This window comes from Siniperca chuatsi, linkage group LG22 (assembly GCF_020085105.1).
Source record: "Siniperca chuatsi isolate FFG_IHB_CAS linkage group LG22, ASM2008510v1, whole genome shotgun sequence".
Lineage (NCBI taxonomy): Eukaryota > Metazoa > Chordata > Actinopteri > Centrarchiformes > Sinipercidae > Siniperca > Siniperca chuatsi.
The window spans coordinates 9,467,880-9,485,234 of NC_058063.1; the positions used below are offsets into that span (position 1 = coordinate 9,467,880).

General features: G+C 42.2%; 1 protein-coding gene across 5 annotated transcripts in view; it reads left to right on the plus strand.

Moving 5' to 3' along the window:
• The first annotated feature begins 5,028 nt into the window (after window positions 1-5,028).
• adamtsl3 (ADAMTS-like 3) overlaps window positions 5,029-17,355 on the plus strand; it is a 104,139-nt gene continuing 91,812 nt past the window's right edge. For 2 of the 5 annotated variants that reach the window (XR_006376582.1, XR_006376581.1), the window contains exon 1: window positions 5,033-5,388. Coding sequence is in view for 2 of the 5 variants with exons in the window: in XM_044184647.1 (XP_044040582.1) it covers window positions 5,332-5,388 (57 nt within the window). In the remaining 3 variants the exon portion in view is untranslated. Of the gene's footprint in view, window positions 5,389-17,355 lie in introns of all 5 variants that reach the window. The other 3 variants (XM_044184647.1, XR_006376583.1, XM_044184644.1) reach the window with 3 other exon arrangements.

A 17,355-nucleotide genomic window follows, 5' to 3' on the forward strand; every position in this document is an offset into this window, starting at 1 on the left:
ATTAAATATATTATATTGATTATTAATAGTAGACGGACATACAGACACCTAGCAAAACAGATACATTTAATTCATGTCGACTGTAAATAATCATAATTTATTTTCTTTTAAAAAACTAGTTAAGTGGACCAGAAAGCTGAAAAACCACAATTTTCTTGCATTCTATGAACATTATCCAAAGGCAGAGTGCAGTATCTGCATTTTTTTAGGTATTATATAGGTTCTATGGCAATCATTTTTAGGGTAAAATAAAAAGGCATAAAATTACTGCATTACAACTTTTCTTAATGTTACGCAAATTGTCAGCCAGCCTGAAAGCTTTCAACCCTTTCTCTTAACATCACTGCTTCTGTAGTACTGTTCTGCCTTTGTAGGGCAGAATAAAGGTCAGAAACGTGCTTGGGCACTTATTTGCCCGTTATTCGTAGATGAAACTAATCCCAGGGGATGTTTAGTCCTCTTTGCCCTAAATAATACCGCTCAACTCTTCTGCCAGCTCGTAGCCTGCAGCAGATTTACTGAAACAATAGACACCCTCATCTACAACATAACAGTGTCGTTTTCTGCTGCTCTCTCTTTTGCTAGCTGCTTGATTATTTTCTTCAGATTTTTGCTGAGCTGTAATATCCATGGAAAATCTGATGAGGATACATTAGATACTGTATCTCAGGTTAACTTTGTCATTAGATGACAGGAAATCCTGGATTTGTGTAGCATGATGCCTTAATCTTCTTATGTGGAACTCAATGCCAGTTATTCATCGCTAAATAGTTTAGGCAAATTTATGAATATTCATCCAGCAGCATATTTGGTTTTATCCGCAAGCTAGGATTTGTATGTAATTAGATACTTCCCTAAAGAAGGAAAGAAAAAAATTATACCCTTGGGTTCTCAGACAAGCTGACTGATGACTGGCAACAGTGTGAAGAGTGTTGTGCCCAGTGCCCACTGTCTACATTTCTGGTGGTTTGTGGCATGATGCCCTCAGACAGCACGCAGTGAACATGACATACCTGACGGAACGCGATGCCTGCAGCTGAAACAAATCTGTGCTGACAGACAGTCAGGTTACTGTACCCTTAGCAGGCCTGGCATTCCCGGGACACTGTGGCCCAGCAATGGCAAGAGCTTTCGTTTCCTTCAGAGTCTCAAGCATGAGCAGACACACATAGAAACACACACACACACATACAGATAGTGTGCCAAATTCCACAGAGCTGTAAAGGCAATCAGGGACAGATGAGAAAGGCAACCAAGTGGCGGTAAACTGCATACCAGGGGACTGGAAGCCATAACAAGGTGCCACAACAACACTCTGAGGAGTTTGAGTGCTTTATGTTAAAAGAACAGTATGACATTTTGGGAAATATGCTTATTTGTTTTCTTGCCGAGAATTAGATGAGAAGGCCGATACCACTCTCAATACAGGGAGAAACAGCTAGCCTAGCTCTGTCCAAACGTAACAAAATCCACCTACCAGCATCTCTAAAGCTCACTAATTAACACGTTATATCCCGTTTGCCTAATTCGTACGGTTTTATGTGGGAGTTATAAGCTGGACTATTTCTTCTCCAGGTGCAGTGACTTCCCAGAGTTGTGTCGTCACCGTGAGGTTGCCAGGAAACCAGCAGAAGTGTTAATTAGTGAGCTTTGGAGGTGCTGATAAGTTTCCTTTGGACAGAACCAGGCTAACTGTTTCCTCCTTTCCAGTCTTTATGTTAGGTTATGATAACCATCACCTTCATATTTAATGGACACACATGAGAGTGGTATCGATATTGTCATCTAAAACTTGGCAAGAAAGTGAATAAGTCTATTTCCCAAAACTACTTTCCCTAAACTACTTCAAAATCTGTTAGCTGCCTCTTTAATGCAAAAACAAGCTAGCTGGTGTCCCGTGAAGGGCATTTTCTCTTGCTGGTATCTGGCAAATTCCTGCCCTCTCTTTGAACACATGTGACAAGCAGCGCTTTGACTCTCAGGCCAAATATCACTGATCAAACAGCTATGTTTGGTGTCAGCCAAAGGGAGACAACTAGGTTACTCATATGGGGGGCACTGACCTGCTCCAAGTATGTTTAGCTAGGAAAACCAACACATGTACTGTACATACTGTGGGCCTGTTTTGCACTTGTACACTTATATGCGTGTGTGTTCATGCATATAAACTGCAGTGTAAAAAGCCAGTAGCTGCTTCTAAAAAGGCCTGGAAGCGTAAAACAGTGTCACTGAGCATCCAGCCCGTCATTGCATTCAAACAAAAGATCTCAGCTCAAAGACTGTCATTAGCTGCTGCCTCAACCCCTTATTTGTCTTCCCACACAGAAAAGTCCCTGTAAGATCTGTTGAGCAAACAACTGACAGATGCTATTTAAGCTTGTTGAGTCCCTAAAAATACATTTGTGCTTGGGGCAGTGATTTTGCAACTCTGCTGATGGGAGCTTTGAGCGAGTGATCCCAGTGAACATGTCCATCAATAAGAGCAACAGCATTTGTAACATGAGGACGTGGCTTAGCTATGCACCGCCAGTCACAGTGAATGTAAACTATTCATGTCTCGAAGCATTATCTACTGCTCACTCTGGCTTTGTGGGGTGTCTGTGGTGCTCTTAGGGTGCCGGGGGTGGTCAAAGTTCAACAAGAGGCTCCCGAAATCTTTGCTCTTTCAAAGACACTGGACTTTTCATGATGAGTGGCATGAGCAGGTAGGCTCTGAATTTCAAGGAGCTATTAAGGACGATAATTTAACCCCGAGGTGGAAAGGAAATGATTTCAACCCCCACCTCGGACTTCAGGTAAAAAATGTTTTCCCTCTCCTGGGGAAATAAACATTTACATTCCTGAGCTCAGTGTGTTAATACAGATTAAGCTGAATTCAAGCCTGGGTGTCAGGCAGCAATTCAGGTAGCTCATACCATACATACCTGTACTATTGTGTGGCTCTCAAAGGGCATCTCTCTCAGCCCTTTGAGCTTGGCTGAGGACAGTAGACATTTTCTAGGAACATTGTTATTATGGTGGTCCTGGACAGCTTCAAAAGCGACAAGCAAGTCCTAATGCCTTACCACTGTGGGCTATGCTTCAAAGAACTTAATATCTCTTAGTTTAATGAAGGTATGGGATCAAAAGGAAGAGGAGCCTAGCCATAAATTATACTGTAATACAAAATTCCTCTCTCACTGAAGTGGAAAATGTTGTGGTCCTTATTGAATCAACCAGAAGTATAGTTTATTTCTAAATATAACAGAATCACCACAACGGTTTTCTGGTACAGTTTGTTATTACAGTTCATTTACTGTTCTCACAAAAGTGAAACACATCAGGTCAGGCCGGCATTTGACCTTTTGTGATTCTCACAAAAACAGGGAACTGCTATTTTCATTGGAGCCGGAAAGGAATGATATGGGTCTCATCAAGGTAAATCAGAAACAACAGCATATTTCAATCATATGCCAGCAAAGGCCAAGAGTATGAATGTTTCATTCCATCCAGTTGATCTCAGTTCATAAGCAGTCAGAGCTTGATTCAGATAAAACTCTTCTTGACCTTAAATGGCACATGGTTGGCAGCACCGGCCGCCTAACTTGAAAGACTAATGCATTTCTTACTTGTGACTAAATCTAAAGCTGTGAAAAAGAAGTGAAATCCTCAACTGGTGCACAGCCGACAACAAATGGTCCATGTTCCAACTGAAGCCCACTTTGGTCCACATGATGTAGCGAGTGGGGCATAAGGAAGAGAATTGGGCTTTTCTGGTATTGTTATTTGTGAGATAAGAGAGAAGCCACAGCCAGCTTGATATGAGAGAATGAAATCGGCATTGACACATTATTGGATATTTACAGGGGTTATAGAGGATTGTTGCCACTCTCACATCTGTATGGTAAATATGTAGCTGGACAGTTAGCTTAGCATAAAGACTGGAAGCAAGGGAAAACAGCTAGCCTGGCTCTGTCTGAAGGTAACAAAGGTAATATGTTAATTTTTAAGTTTTAGAGGTGCTGGTGCGTGAATTTTGTTACCTTAGGACAGAGCCAGGCTAGCCATTTCCCTCTATTTCTATGTCTTTGTGCTAAGCTAAGCTAACCGGCTTCTGGTTGTAGCTTCATATTTACTGTATGAAACGTATCAGTCTTCTCATCAGACAGTAGCCGATTTGCGTAGCTTAATATTGTAAAACAACAACTTGTCATTTTTACACTTCGGATAATATAATACATGTTAATTAGTAAGCATCAGAGGTGCTGGTAAGTAGATGTTTTTACCTTTGGACAGAGCCAGCCTAGCCGTTTCCCCCTGTTTCCAATTGTTGTGCTAAGCTAAGCTAACCAGCTGCTGGTTCTATGGCTCCAACTACATATTTACAGTACAGATGAGAGTGAGAGTTGTATCAATCTTCTCATCTAGCTCTCGCCAAGAAAGCGAATAAGTGTATTTCCCAAAACTACCTCTTTGAAGTTTCAATTTTCATTTCAATTCTGCAGGAATGGGAGCCATATAGACTAGTTGATTTTGACTTCAAGGGAAATCTGTGGACAAAGCATGTAAAAAGTTCCAGTTGTGCTCATGGATCTCTTTGAGTTCTTTGTGCCATATTACAATAAAATGATCTTCATGGATCCAAACGTTTTCCCTGACCTGAGAAAACCCTGTTTCCCCAAGATTGGACATGCAGATGGGCCTTAAAATGGGACCAAATTTCCAAAGAACCTGCAGTTTAGACTTGACTTTTCAGTATGTGGACTTGAGTTGAGAATTAGTGTTTCTTTCACTGTTTAGCCATGTGCTACTGACAATTAGTTTCAAACTCTGGTAGAATGGTTTTGTATAAACCACAATCTTTATGAATATAAACATGAGTTCGGCTACTGATTTATATGTGCATGTCTTGTTTACATGTGGCCTTCATCATCATCCGCACAAACCGAAAACCACCAAGCATCACTTAAACTCCGCACGTCTGTGCACCGAGCAGCCTATCAGGGCGCACCGGCCCGGGAGTGTGTTTCTTTAAGAGTGTAAGGTGGGTGAGCCCCTTTTCCTGACGCACGCCTGGTATGCAAACATAAATTTAGCAGCAACGTGTTTGCTGGGGGAACAAAATATCTGGAAGTAACCGTGAAGTGTCATGTCGTCTCCGGCAGTTCTTGGCTGACTTTTACCTTTTTCCCCTCTCTGTGTAAACTTGAGCCGGAGCGCCGCGCGGAGAGGAGAGCAGACCTCTTTCTCCCTCAGTGACTGGGGGACAGACTGGGACAGACGGACAGAGAGCGGGCAATCCCAGTCGCCTCTATACAATCTGAAATTACACTGCATTTATCAGCGTTAGAGATGACAGGGGGCTGCTTATGGACGACTGGACTGCTTCTTCTCGCTGTCTGTGTGAAGGTAAACTGCAGTGGTTTCTTCAGATTAATACAACGTCTGATCCAGTCATTTAACATTTGAGAAGAAGGCGCGTCACTACAGTTTGAGACAGATGCGTTTGTGAAGTTGACGCACCACGAAACCGCTATTATTTTACCTAAATACCTCTGGTTGTTTATATTTATTTTTTTACTTTGACTGAATTTATCGAGAAAGAAACGAGACATCTACCGCTTTCAATTTGACCCGTCGTCTGTTTCTAAAGGAACAATCACTATTGTTACCCAAAGGGGACCCAGGTGCTTTTGGTAAATATGTGACTTTTTTAATTATCATACTGTATATAATTATTACAGGATTGCTTATTCTGCGCATAAGCATGGCACCTAAATTGCCTGTCTTACCAGGAAACTCACTGAAATATAATAGATGGGTTTTGTTAGATTGATATAATTCTTCAAATATATTTTATTTTATTTATTGGGATGTCATGTAGTGGTCCTCCTCTTCCTCAGTTGATGCTGAAGCAGGTCCAAGGCTGCTGCACTGTGGATGAGATGACGAACAGTGTGGTATTGTCTGCTAGTGTGAAATGATAAAAATATTTTGTAATAAGGTATCAACAAGCAATAATAAACAGGAAACCGAGACAATGAGAGGCAGTTTGAATGTACTCAAATACTCTGACAATGTGTGATAAAATGGGGGTTAGTTTGCTGTGTATTTAAAGTGTGCTATGTAATTAATATACTACAACCTTCTAAAGCTGAGTCACGACTCCCTTTCACCTTGCAATGTCAGACCTGAAATGTAATGGAGAGAGCATGGGTCATCCTCTGAAAGGTCAGAGCTTATCAGTCCTGCATTGAACAAACTTCTAAAATCAGTACACTCAGCTCACACTAATCACTACTGGAATACTTCTACATGTTATCTCCTAAAGGCCTGTCATGCACACGCATCATTCATGCAGGCCGAGTTGTGTAAAAGCTGACACATGCTGCATAACGGCACAGCAAGAGCTGGGAAAGAGTTTTAAGTGGAACACAAAGCAGTTGTTTGGCCTGCAGACAGATTTGAAGTCTCAAACAGAGGGGCGGGATGCCACTGTCAGCATGTGTAAATGACCACGACAGGTGCTAATAGCACTTCAAGGTGATTTGGGCTTTAGTGGCTGCCATGTAGCCCAGCTGAGCACGTCCACGCTGTAATCAGTGAATGTCTGTGACAGAGAAGCGCTCGAGGCTTTGCAACTCTTTCCAGGCCACTGTCCAGTGCTGGCCTGATTATGTTACAGTTTAAATATTGGGAAGAAAATCATGAAATGGCACATTAATGGACTCAACATCAGTGTGAAGCTGCTTACGTAAGACCTTTTGATTACGTTTTTTATGATTATCTGAAGATTATAAATGATTGACCGTAGACTAGTCCTTACATATCGGACAAAACTGTGTGTTTAAGATGTTTGGGACATGTTATTGTAGGGTGTGTGTTTAATTCTCCCACATTAACAGAAAATCGTCTGTGACGAAAGTGCATTATAAATAATTGTACTCAGCTCCGTGAGCTGTTCAGTTCAGTGTCTAGAAAGCTTTGAGTCTAGAAAGCCTTCACACTGACTGTAGGTTACAACAAGTGGCGGTGGTTTGATCGTTTTGTGTCTGTCACATAGCGAGACCGAATAATGACTTTTTGCTCATGTGGTCATGACAAGCTTTCCCATCTGTGCAAGGAGTGGCTGTGCAGCATGAGTCAGCACTGGACATTTATCTGTTCACACACACCAGAGTGACCCCTTGCTTTGTGTGTGCTGTCTGGTGCTGTGCTGCCTCCCAGGGTCTCTGCTATGCAGTGGACTTTTCGTTTCATCCTCGCTCTTAGGTCAGAGTCTCTGCATTTCTATTTAACTAAAGAATGAGACTCTATATTTGTGTGTATGGCTGTTGGAAGTTGTGTGATTTGTGTGTGTGGGCCAAATGGCCTGTGGCTCCAGCCCTAAATGGAATAGACCTTCCTTTGTGGGTGACATAATGACATACCTCGAGTGATTCTTGGAGGGTCTTGTTGCTCTCACTCTATTCCCTTGATTTGTGCAGCAAAGTGGAACCTTCCAGAAACATTTCTTTCCCTTTTTGCTGGATGGGGATTTGAAGGTGGTTGTGTGCGCAGGAGGCTATGCCCTTAAAAGACACTCAGAGCAGCTCGCTGAGCACAAAGGTTAGTGCCCGTAAATAACGATTTGGCACCTGCCCGGGCGACAGAGCAAAGCAAATCCTTTTTGTAGGCTTTAGCCTAATTTTTGTTCTTTTTGGCACTCACTGTGCCTCTCTTTGCTCACTTTTGTAAAAGTTGATTATTTCTTAAGTGTTAAATCTTAATTTTGTATTTGTCAGTTTGTCAAATTTAATCTTATCCCCTAGCACAGATTCACAGATTGGTATCAACCAATAATTACCATAATGTCTTTTTCCAAAATGTAAAATCTGTAAACCTCTCTGTGTTCGACTGATCAAGATATGTGTAAGCTAACGTGAACAATCAATGTTGCTCCCCCGTAGTATTTTTTTTTAAATTCCTGTCGTTAAAAATTCGTGGTCAATCAGATGCACGTCTGTCCTTGTTTCCTGGGCCGTTCTCCTCTATCAGCCTTTGTTAAACATGTAAGAAAGGGTATTCTGTCTATGCAAAGTTTCAAAACGAACTCTGGACAAAAAGTGCAGAAAATGTCTACATTCACAAATTTTTGAAAATGCTTGCTAGCTTAGCTAACGTTAGCTAACATAAACCAACACAGTCAACTCCTACCACTGCGTCACATTAAAATGCATTTGTTGAGAGGCACAAGCAGGAAGTAGAGAAACGTAAGCTGTAGCTTTACGCACGTTAACTTACCAGAGGAATAGAAAACTGTATTTAATGTAAATCAGTGATGTTTGGCCAGTCCACTTAATAAGGTCAGTATCTACATCCCTACTTATGGGAAATGGAAAGACAGAGATAAAACTTACCTAAAAACAAACTGGGTGTGTGCTCCATTAAATTATTTTATTTTTGTCAGGTGAATATATTAGGTCACGGTTCTTAATATCATTGCTGCAAATAAACAGACTGTGACAATGATATCTCTATTGAAGTGGATGAAATTACTCTCCTTTAGGGAGTTATTGGTAAGTGACGCGGTTTATGGTTTTCGACGTGATGGATTTAAGTCTGCTGCCAGACTTCCTTGCAGTGTATGGCTGCCACACTCACTTCACCACATGCCTTTCTTCTAATTACTCAGCTGGAATTCAAAAGGAAATCAGCCACAAAAGCAACAGATTTTGATGTTTATTCAAGGAAATGGCCCCTCTCAGTCTTAATGCAGCGAGGAGAGCGTATTGAAGTCCTCAGGATGGGGAAGCTTTGGGGTCTAATGGCAGGATTAAGTGGGGTCACGGCGTGCAAATGGTCCCAAGTGATCGTCCGTCAACAACAACATCTCTTGTTCTCCGAAACACGCTCCTCAGCTTGATTGCTTTATCATAAAGACCAGAAACTATCCAATTAGCTTTCACGAATGCCTTTGTTGTGGACGCAAGTGGAATGGGAAGTGAATTAATTTTGAGAGGGATTGGTCCCACTTGAGGAATAAAGGAAAGGGCTTCAGAGAACATCTGGCCTGTGATGGATGGATGGAGCAAGTTTTTGGAGTGCATTAACAAAACCGAGTGTTTTCAGTTACGCTGCAAAAGCCTTCATACTCATCTCATTGTTCCCATCTGGGCTTAATCTGTGGAGTGAGACTGAGGGTTGCTTAGTGTGGAAGTGCTGAAGTGTATGTGTGCAATGTTACTCTCAATCCAAGGCCAAAATTCACTGGTACCCATGTTTGCATAAATTGCCACGGTACCTGCGAAATGTTTCACTTTTCATGCAGTGCTCTTTGTGTTCCTGGCACATTTCCTGTGTGTTCTACTCAGGTGTATTGGGATGCTGCTCTTCCATTACTGGAAATCGAGAGAGCAGGCATTCATCCCTATAGAGCCGGGCCAAAAGGAAGTAGCTTCACACCATTCTCAGCGGGCCAATGAAGGAAAAGTCCTGCAGAACAGAACAAGACATGGCAGCTTCTATTAGATGTTAAGTCCCAAAGAAAGTTCAGTTTCAGCAGTATTTGCAATAAACCAATAGCTAGGCTTAGGTCTCCAATTGTATTTTTTTCTTTATTGAAAATCCTGAAAATCCTTCAGTCCAAAGAATCCATTGTAGAAATACAAAATCCCCATTCAGAGATTTCACGGCCTGAGAAGAATATATAAAATTAGACCTGGCTGGTAGTTCCGGATGATGAGCTTGTCTCTGGAATTGTATTTCATAAAATAGACTGTTTTCCCCTTTTTTTGACAATCCCAGGGATGACAGGCACTTGCACCACTCTCATGTCTGTATGCTAAATATATAGCTAGGGGGAGGGGATGGTTAGCATAGCTTAGTTAAAAGACTGGAATCAGAGGGAAACAGCTAGTTTTTACAGTTAAATTTTTTTGTATGGATTAAACAAACGAGACATAACATGTTAATTAGTGAGCTTTAGAGGCGCAGGTAGGCTGAAGATCCCTGGCTCTAGCTTCATATTTAGCGTACAGATATGAGAGTGGTATCGATCTTCTCATCAAATTGTCGGCAAGAAAGCAAAATAGGGTATTTCCCAAAACAGTTTCTTTAACATCAGGAGTTGATTAACAAACCAGGTCATGTGAAAATTGAAAAGATGTGGAATGGAGAATATGGCTTTTGCCGTTTCCCCTTCAAAATCTTGTGGAACTTGATAGTGTTGTTTGCCTTTCAATCACTTGATGCCAAGTTCTAATAACATGCTGTGACTGACTGCCCAAAGCGGCCTGTGCCAGTAAATGGCATAACTCGCTGGAGTCATGTTGCAGTGTTATGCCAGAGTGTATGCAAGAGGGTGTTGTTCAGACTACAATATCAAAAAGCATAATGAGTTTTTGTGGTTTCATGTGGCTCTCAGGAAATGTTATATGTCTTATTGTGCCACACACTGCAAAACTTTATATCAGGCTGCTGTCACGCATTGATAAAGATCTGCCAGCAGATGGCAACATTACAGCAGAAGGACTTTTTGTGTCTAGTTCAGCAGTGATGGCCTCTGTAGCTCCCATGGCCATCACAGATAGTCAGCTCTATTGTGATTTTGCAGGTGGCTGCCCTCCGTCCCCTCTCTGTTTCCTCTGGAGCCCCTTGTGAATGTATTTGTTCCTTCTTTGTGAGGTTTATTTGCCATTGCCGAGTTGAAAGCCGAGCCTCTGGCATCCTGTTCCTCTGATGAAACATCTTGGGCTCTATCTGTAGTGAGCCCACGTCCCCTCCATCAGCGTGATTGAGCGTTGCTGTTTTATCCTGTTGTGTGTTCCTGGACGCCAGCTCAAACTTCATTTGCAGCAGCCGGGGCCCTCTGTGCATCATCTGGCCTGCACATTTTTCACACTCAGCCAATCTCAAAAGCTCCAGAACCTTGCAGTCGAGCTGCTCTGCCTTTGGCTTGAGCACATGCGTCTAGTTCTGTCTGTTCTGTTCTGCCCCGGCCTTGACCTCAGATCCGTCCCAGGGTGGGATTGCAGCGGGAGTGCCGGGGAGTGGTGCTAACGAGAGGGGAGAAGGAGCACTCGGGGCCCCTCTTGTGACGCCTAATTAGACGGGAGGGCAGGTAGGAGGTGTGTGTGTGTGTGTGTGTGTGTGTGTTTGTGTGTGTGTTGAAACAGTACTGGGGAGGATCGTCAGGAGAGAGGAAGAAGCCAGATTGGACACTACATGGGGAAGGAAAGGGTAAAGAAAGAAGGAAGAGGGGAGGATAATAGAGGCAAAAAGGTCAAGAATGGTAGAGAAGGAGAGGAAGAGGACAAAAGAAAGCAAAGAGAAATGTGCAAGAGAATGATGCTTTAGCACTTTAGTAAGGGAGTCAAGTTAGAGGACTAAAGGAAAAAAGTGTAGTTTTGGGGGGGAAATTAGGTCATAAGTATTCAAGGAATTGATGTGTAAATATGAAAGATAATGTGACATACAGGTCAAAGCCAAGACCTTCACCAGATGTAGCAGGTGAAAAAGAATACAATTAAATAACATATTTTGTCAATGACCAGGGTTAAATAAAATGCAGTAAAACATAACAAATGCGGATGGAAGGTGAGTGTCACGTGAGAGGATAAAAAAGGAAGGGTGGAATATTAATAGAGTGGTATTGATGTGGATTTAGGTGAGAGCAAGAAGAGAAGGGGACACTCACACACAGACACAAGGATGTCTGTAGAAATGGAGAAGGAAAAAAAAAGCTATATTGATGGCGTGAGAGTGGAAGAGTTGCATGAAGCATGCACGGAGAGCAAAAGGCCAAGCAGGAGTAATGTAGAACAAAGCCACCAGCATAAAGTTGGAAAGTAAAACATAAATATTCAACTGTAGCTTCTTGTAGAAAATGGAGATGCAGTAATTCCAGATCTGCTGACTGGTTGACAGGCATGAAAAATAAATACAAGACCAGTTATTTCTCTAACTGACCTCACTCCTTTGCAAAAGGGGAAAAAGGCGGTCGCATATGAGTGTGAGAAAGGTTATGTGTAAGGATGGACAGCTAAATCCAGTGGAAACGTGATTGACTGAGGGTCTGCAGTGCTGGTGTCTGACGGGGTCTCCACGGCTGGCTGCGGTGAATGTTTGCGAGGCTAATGATGCTTTCTGGTGTTCTCACATCTGCTTCCCCCCTCCGTTCCGTGGCCACATGTGCTTTGAGTAAACGCTGGGCCGCCACGACTAAACACTGGAGACCCCGTTACAAATGATGTGCTATTAGGATTACTATGTATACGCCCACAGAAGCACATTGATGAGCATGTAATCTTGCATGCTCGCAAAAGTAGGTGTGTGTCTGGATCTTGGTGTAAATGCGCGTGCTTCAGTGTCTATGTAGACCTTTCCCATTTCCACCAATCACACTCTAACAAAGGAGCAGTGTTCCTCCTGACAAAGAGCTACCCCAATCCTGTTATGGTTATATGATCTCTGTCTTTAAAATTGCTAACCTTAAACCTTGTTGTCATATTACCTGTGCATGTGTGTGTGTGAGTGCGCGTGTATATATGTGTGTACTTTTGTGTGTGTACCTTTACATGGTATATCGTGTGTTTTCTTTTCTGTTATAATTTGCTGATTTGCTGTTGTACTGACTTGTAAAGTGTACAGAGACTCTCTGGGTGATGTACACTTAAAAAAAAGGGATTCTCAGAAGCTGTGCATGTGGAAGAAGCCAGTGCATGCATGTTATTTTAACATTTGATTATGAGCTCAGTATTACTGTGTTGGACGACATTGTTGGCGACAGGTATCGCCAAGCTCAGCCAGGACTGAAAGCTTAAAGCAGCAGTTCAACATTTTGGGAAATAGGCTTAAATTCACCTTCTTGCTGAGAGTTAGATTAGAAGATCACCACCACTTTCATATCTGTCCGGTAAATATACGGCTGCTGCCAGCAGTCGATTAGCTTAGCTTTGCATAAAACAGGGGGATACAGCTAGCCTGGTTCTGTCCAAAGGTTAAAAAACAAAAACAAAAAGGCCTTCCTTCCAGCCCCTCTGAAGCTGAGGAATTAACACGCTAAGTCTCCGAAGAACGTCAAGTTGTGGTTTTATGGGGGGTTATGTGGGGGACTATTTCTGGAGCAGTGACTTCCTGTAGTGCTGGCCTACAAATCATGTTCTCCAGATGTAAGAAAACATGTTTGTTTGGTAGAGACCCCAATAAATGTCACATCACCAGGAGTTTTTTCAGTGAAAATGAAAATTGTCATGCACAAATGATCAGTCCCACTAACCTATTTACCTGCCTTTTTTTTTTTTTTACCATATCGTGCAGCCCTAATGCATAACTAACTTGTAAGCAGATGGATGCTCACTTTGGACCATTTCCCCATCCTTCAATGCACTCTTCAATGCTTGCTATAAGTACTTCAAAATTGCGCTTGAGTACAGTGTACCTTAGTTACTTTCCACCAAAGGTGTGTGTGTGTGTCTGTAGTCTTCTGACTGCTGTGTATGCGGTGTGACCATGGCATTATTCCCAGGCTGCTCACAGGGCTTACCTAGGCCACAGTGCCCTCTATGACATGCACTTACACACACACACACACACACACACACATTAGGGTGAGCAGTGACACAGCACAGATGTAGCGGCCGCAGCACTGACTTAATGGCCCCTGTGAAGAGGCCTGGGTCTCCCCTGTTGAGGAAGCCCTTGTCTGGGAAATGTGTGTGGTCTTGGAGCATGTGTGTGTAAAGTATAAAGTGTATCTCAAGTGTTTAAGTGTGTTTATGTGTTATTTGTAAGAGTGTGAGGTGGCAGGTGGGAGGTCCTGGGAAATAAAGGCAGCTTTACATTGCTTTAAAATATACTGTGATCTCAGGAGATCTCTAATAGAGCAGCATTGTTGGGTTCAAGTTGTAGCCTAAGTTGTATTTTTGGCTGTTTGCTTGAAGCTTTTTCAATCAAGAAGATGACATTCCTGGTTTAAGTGGTAGTATCTTGACTTGAGGAGGAGTGAACTTTACAGTGAACTTGAAATGACCTTTTTTATTTAAATTTTTATGCTCTCAAAAAGCCTGTACAGTCTTGCTATTTGTATGTTCTGCAATGACTGATGTTTGACCTCTGAAAATAATTACCCCTATGAGAAAAATGCACCTGCGGGTCACCGTTTTTTTTTTTCGGTCCTCGGCTCGCTGATGGCCTTTGTCTCGCCGTGGCGTTGCATTTGAGGTGCCACTGTGGAATTCTGTCCCAGCATACCTCTGTGCAGTGACATCATTCACAATGGTGTCTCTCGCTCTGATCTCACTGGGGGGACATGCACCACGCGCAAAAATGCAGTCTCAAATGCGCCTAGCTTGTTTGAATCTGTCGTGAATCTGTGCAGTCCGAATCCTCTCAGCACTCCCCCTCCCCTCCTCCTGTCTCCCTGATGACAGGTATGCAGCTTGAAAAGTATTTGGCAACCATGACCTGGAATATGCACATTTGACATTGAGCATGTCACTCACCCTTCATTTTCCCCACTCCTCCTTCACATCAGCGGGACATAATGCTCTTTTTAAATAAGGCCTTTTGTGTTATCGGTACAGTTTCTTCTCTCATCTCAGCATGATTTGCTTCATAGCTGGAATAGTTGGGATTGTGGTGACCAGGTGGCCTGTGAAGCCACCTAGATGATATGACAGATACTGTCATATCAACTGTGTGTTTAGATCATTTAAGCTCAATGCTGAGAGACAGATGGGCTGACAGACAGAGAAGACAGGCTGTGAACTAGCTGAGAGAAAGGTGCACGGCAGATGAAACCAACTAGCTTATGCCTTGCTCCATGTTGACTGTTCTTGTTACAATTACTGACGATGTCTCTCAACACACTCTGCATCTAAATGTGGAAGTAGCCTTATGAATGACACCTGTCGCAATATGATGCACTAAAGGGCTTCTTGAAATGAACAGAGAAATAAACACACACGCATGCAAGTGGCCGCTGCTGTGTATATACAGTATATATATTAACCCTCGTAACAGGATTGAATACGATTTTTCAAAGAATTTTCACCTTTTAACCTATTTGATGGTTTGGTCTCAATAACTGTTACAGGCCTGTAGAGGTAAAACTATCCAGTATTGTCGGAAATAAAGACTTAATATGAGTATGAGTAGCAGAAATACGAGTAGCAGAACATTATTTTTCTTCTTTCCTGCCCCGTTAATCATCTCGCTACCCCTCAGATTTATTTTGGGATCACTTGCCTGGGCTCTGATCCCCAGGTTGATATACTGTATTCATGTCAAATAAGTCTGCAACTAATGACTATTTTCATTCTTGATTCATCTATTGATTAGTAGATTATTGATTTCATCTGTACACTGTCCAAAAATAATGACATTTGCCAATTGAAAAGTCAAACAGCCTCAAACAGCCTCTTGTGTCCAACTAGTGAGGAAATCCTCACCTTTGAGAAGCTGAAACCTGTGATTGGCTGGCATTTTTACTCAAAAATTGATTATAAAAGTTGTTGATTCATTTTCCATTTGTCGACCTATTCATTTATTGGCTAACTGTTTCAGCACAAATGATTTATCAAGTAATTGTCTAATAAATGAGGCCTTGTCATCGCTGTCCGAAACAGTTTTGAAACAGCTTTGTTTAATATGTTTGGCTGAGCAGAACAAAAATAAGCTGTTCAGTATTTAGCACCACTCAGCAGGCATCCCGAGTCACACCTCAGGCTAAGTAATTATCCCATTTGTGTGTTTGTGTTTTCATGCTAGCCATAATTTGTCAATTCATTTTTCCCTCTTTGTTTCTCTCCCCTAACTTGAAATGGTTCCTAAGTAAAGACCATTCCAGGGTCCATTGTTTGGAACTTGGATTATATTATTTTGGTCAAAATAAAAAGTTTCACCCAGAGTGGGAGCTCAGTGAAATCAGTGATTCTTAACCCTGACCTCAACAAATAACCACATCTCATTTGATGAACCTGCTGACATTTTAAGTTACTGCAGGGAAACATCTGTCTATTCATCTGTCACACTGAATATTTCATACAATATTTCCTCCAGGTGCACGCTACATCATTTTAACATCACACTACCAAATGGATTTTGATAAAACATCAGGAAATCATGTCATTAAAATGCAAAACAAGGTGACAAAATGGTTGAGGTGAATTGCGCCATCCATGAAAGACATTTAGTTTAATGCTGACTGTTTGTTAATGCAGGAGGAGGATGGAATGAGGCTTGCTTAATTTTGACTGACAGAGAGAAAACAGGGATGTTTTCACTGACAAACAATGGCAGGCTGTGTGTGAGTATTAGTACAGAGTGAGTAAGAGCCATTTGTGTGTTTCTTCTTAGAGCATCAGCACCAGAGTATGTTGGTGAAAGATGCGTGTGTGTCGGTGCGAGGCAAGTGCGTTAGCTGACGTTGATTGGCAGGAGGGCGCAGCAGGAATGTGCCTGGCTGCAGCTCTCTGCGGGACAGGTACAAACCACTCTATCATCGCATGAGAGAGTAATCGTTACGGGCAAATCATTACATGATCAGAGGGAACCAAGGTTGTGCCAAATATGCACAGCCCTCAGCCCTTTTTTTGGTGGGAGGGGGGTCAACAACAGTAAGGGAATGGTGGGGAAAAAGATGGAGCATAATCCGAGAGTAAGAATGTATGATACACGCAGCATGAAGATTTTAAGGCAGGATTAGTTTGACAGGAGGTGGCTAAGTTAAAGTTAGTTAAAGCTAAGTTACCCTAACTTAGCTTTTTGGGGACACACTCAGTAACTCAGTTGTGTGATAAGTTTTTACAGTGATGAGTAGAGTCAGTGATTACAATTTGGATTTTAGTAATTACATTACAGATACTACTCTCTGTAATGCTCTGCTAGTTTGACATTTTAGGGGGGTTGGCTTGTTTGCAGTCTTATCAGTGGTTTGATAGCTCAGTTTGGTCTCTGCGCTCAGCGGACAGGCTGGTCCTGTGCTAGCTTAGCACAGGAGCTTGAGGTGTGGGGAGGTGGTTAGCCTCTTCTTTGTTGTTGGAAATTCCCCATCTTCTGTTTCCCATTTCACTGGCGTTCCTCATGGGTCAATCTTGGGTCCGCTACTGTTCTCTATTTATATGCTGCCCTTGGGTCAGGTCATTAATAAACATAATTTACAGTACCATTGGTATGCTGATGACACCCAGTTTTATGTCCCATTACAATCCAACTGCACATTTAGGTGTTTTTATTTGATTCTGGCCTTTGTTTTGATAGCAAAGTACAGAAGGTTGTTCAGTCATTTTTCTTTCAACTAAAGTTAATTTAAAAAATTAAATCATTCTTATCCTTTGAGGACTTACACAGGGTTGTCCATGCCTTTAATTTTTTCCCGTCTAGATTTCTGTAATG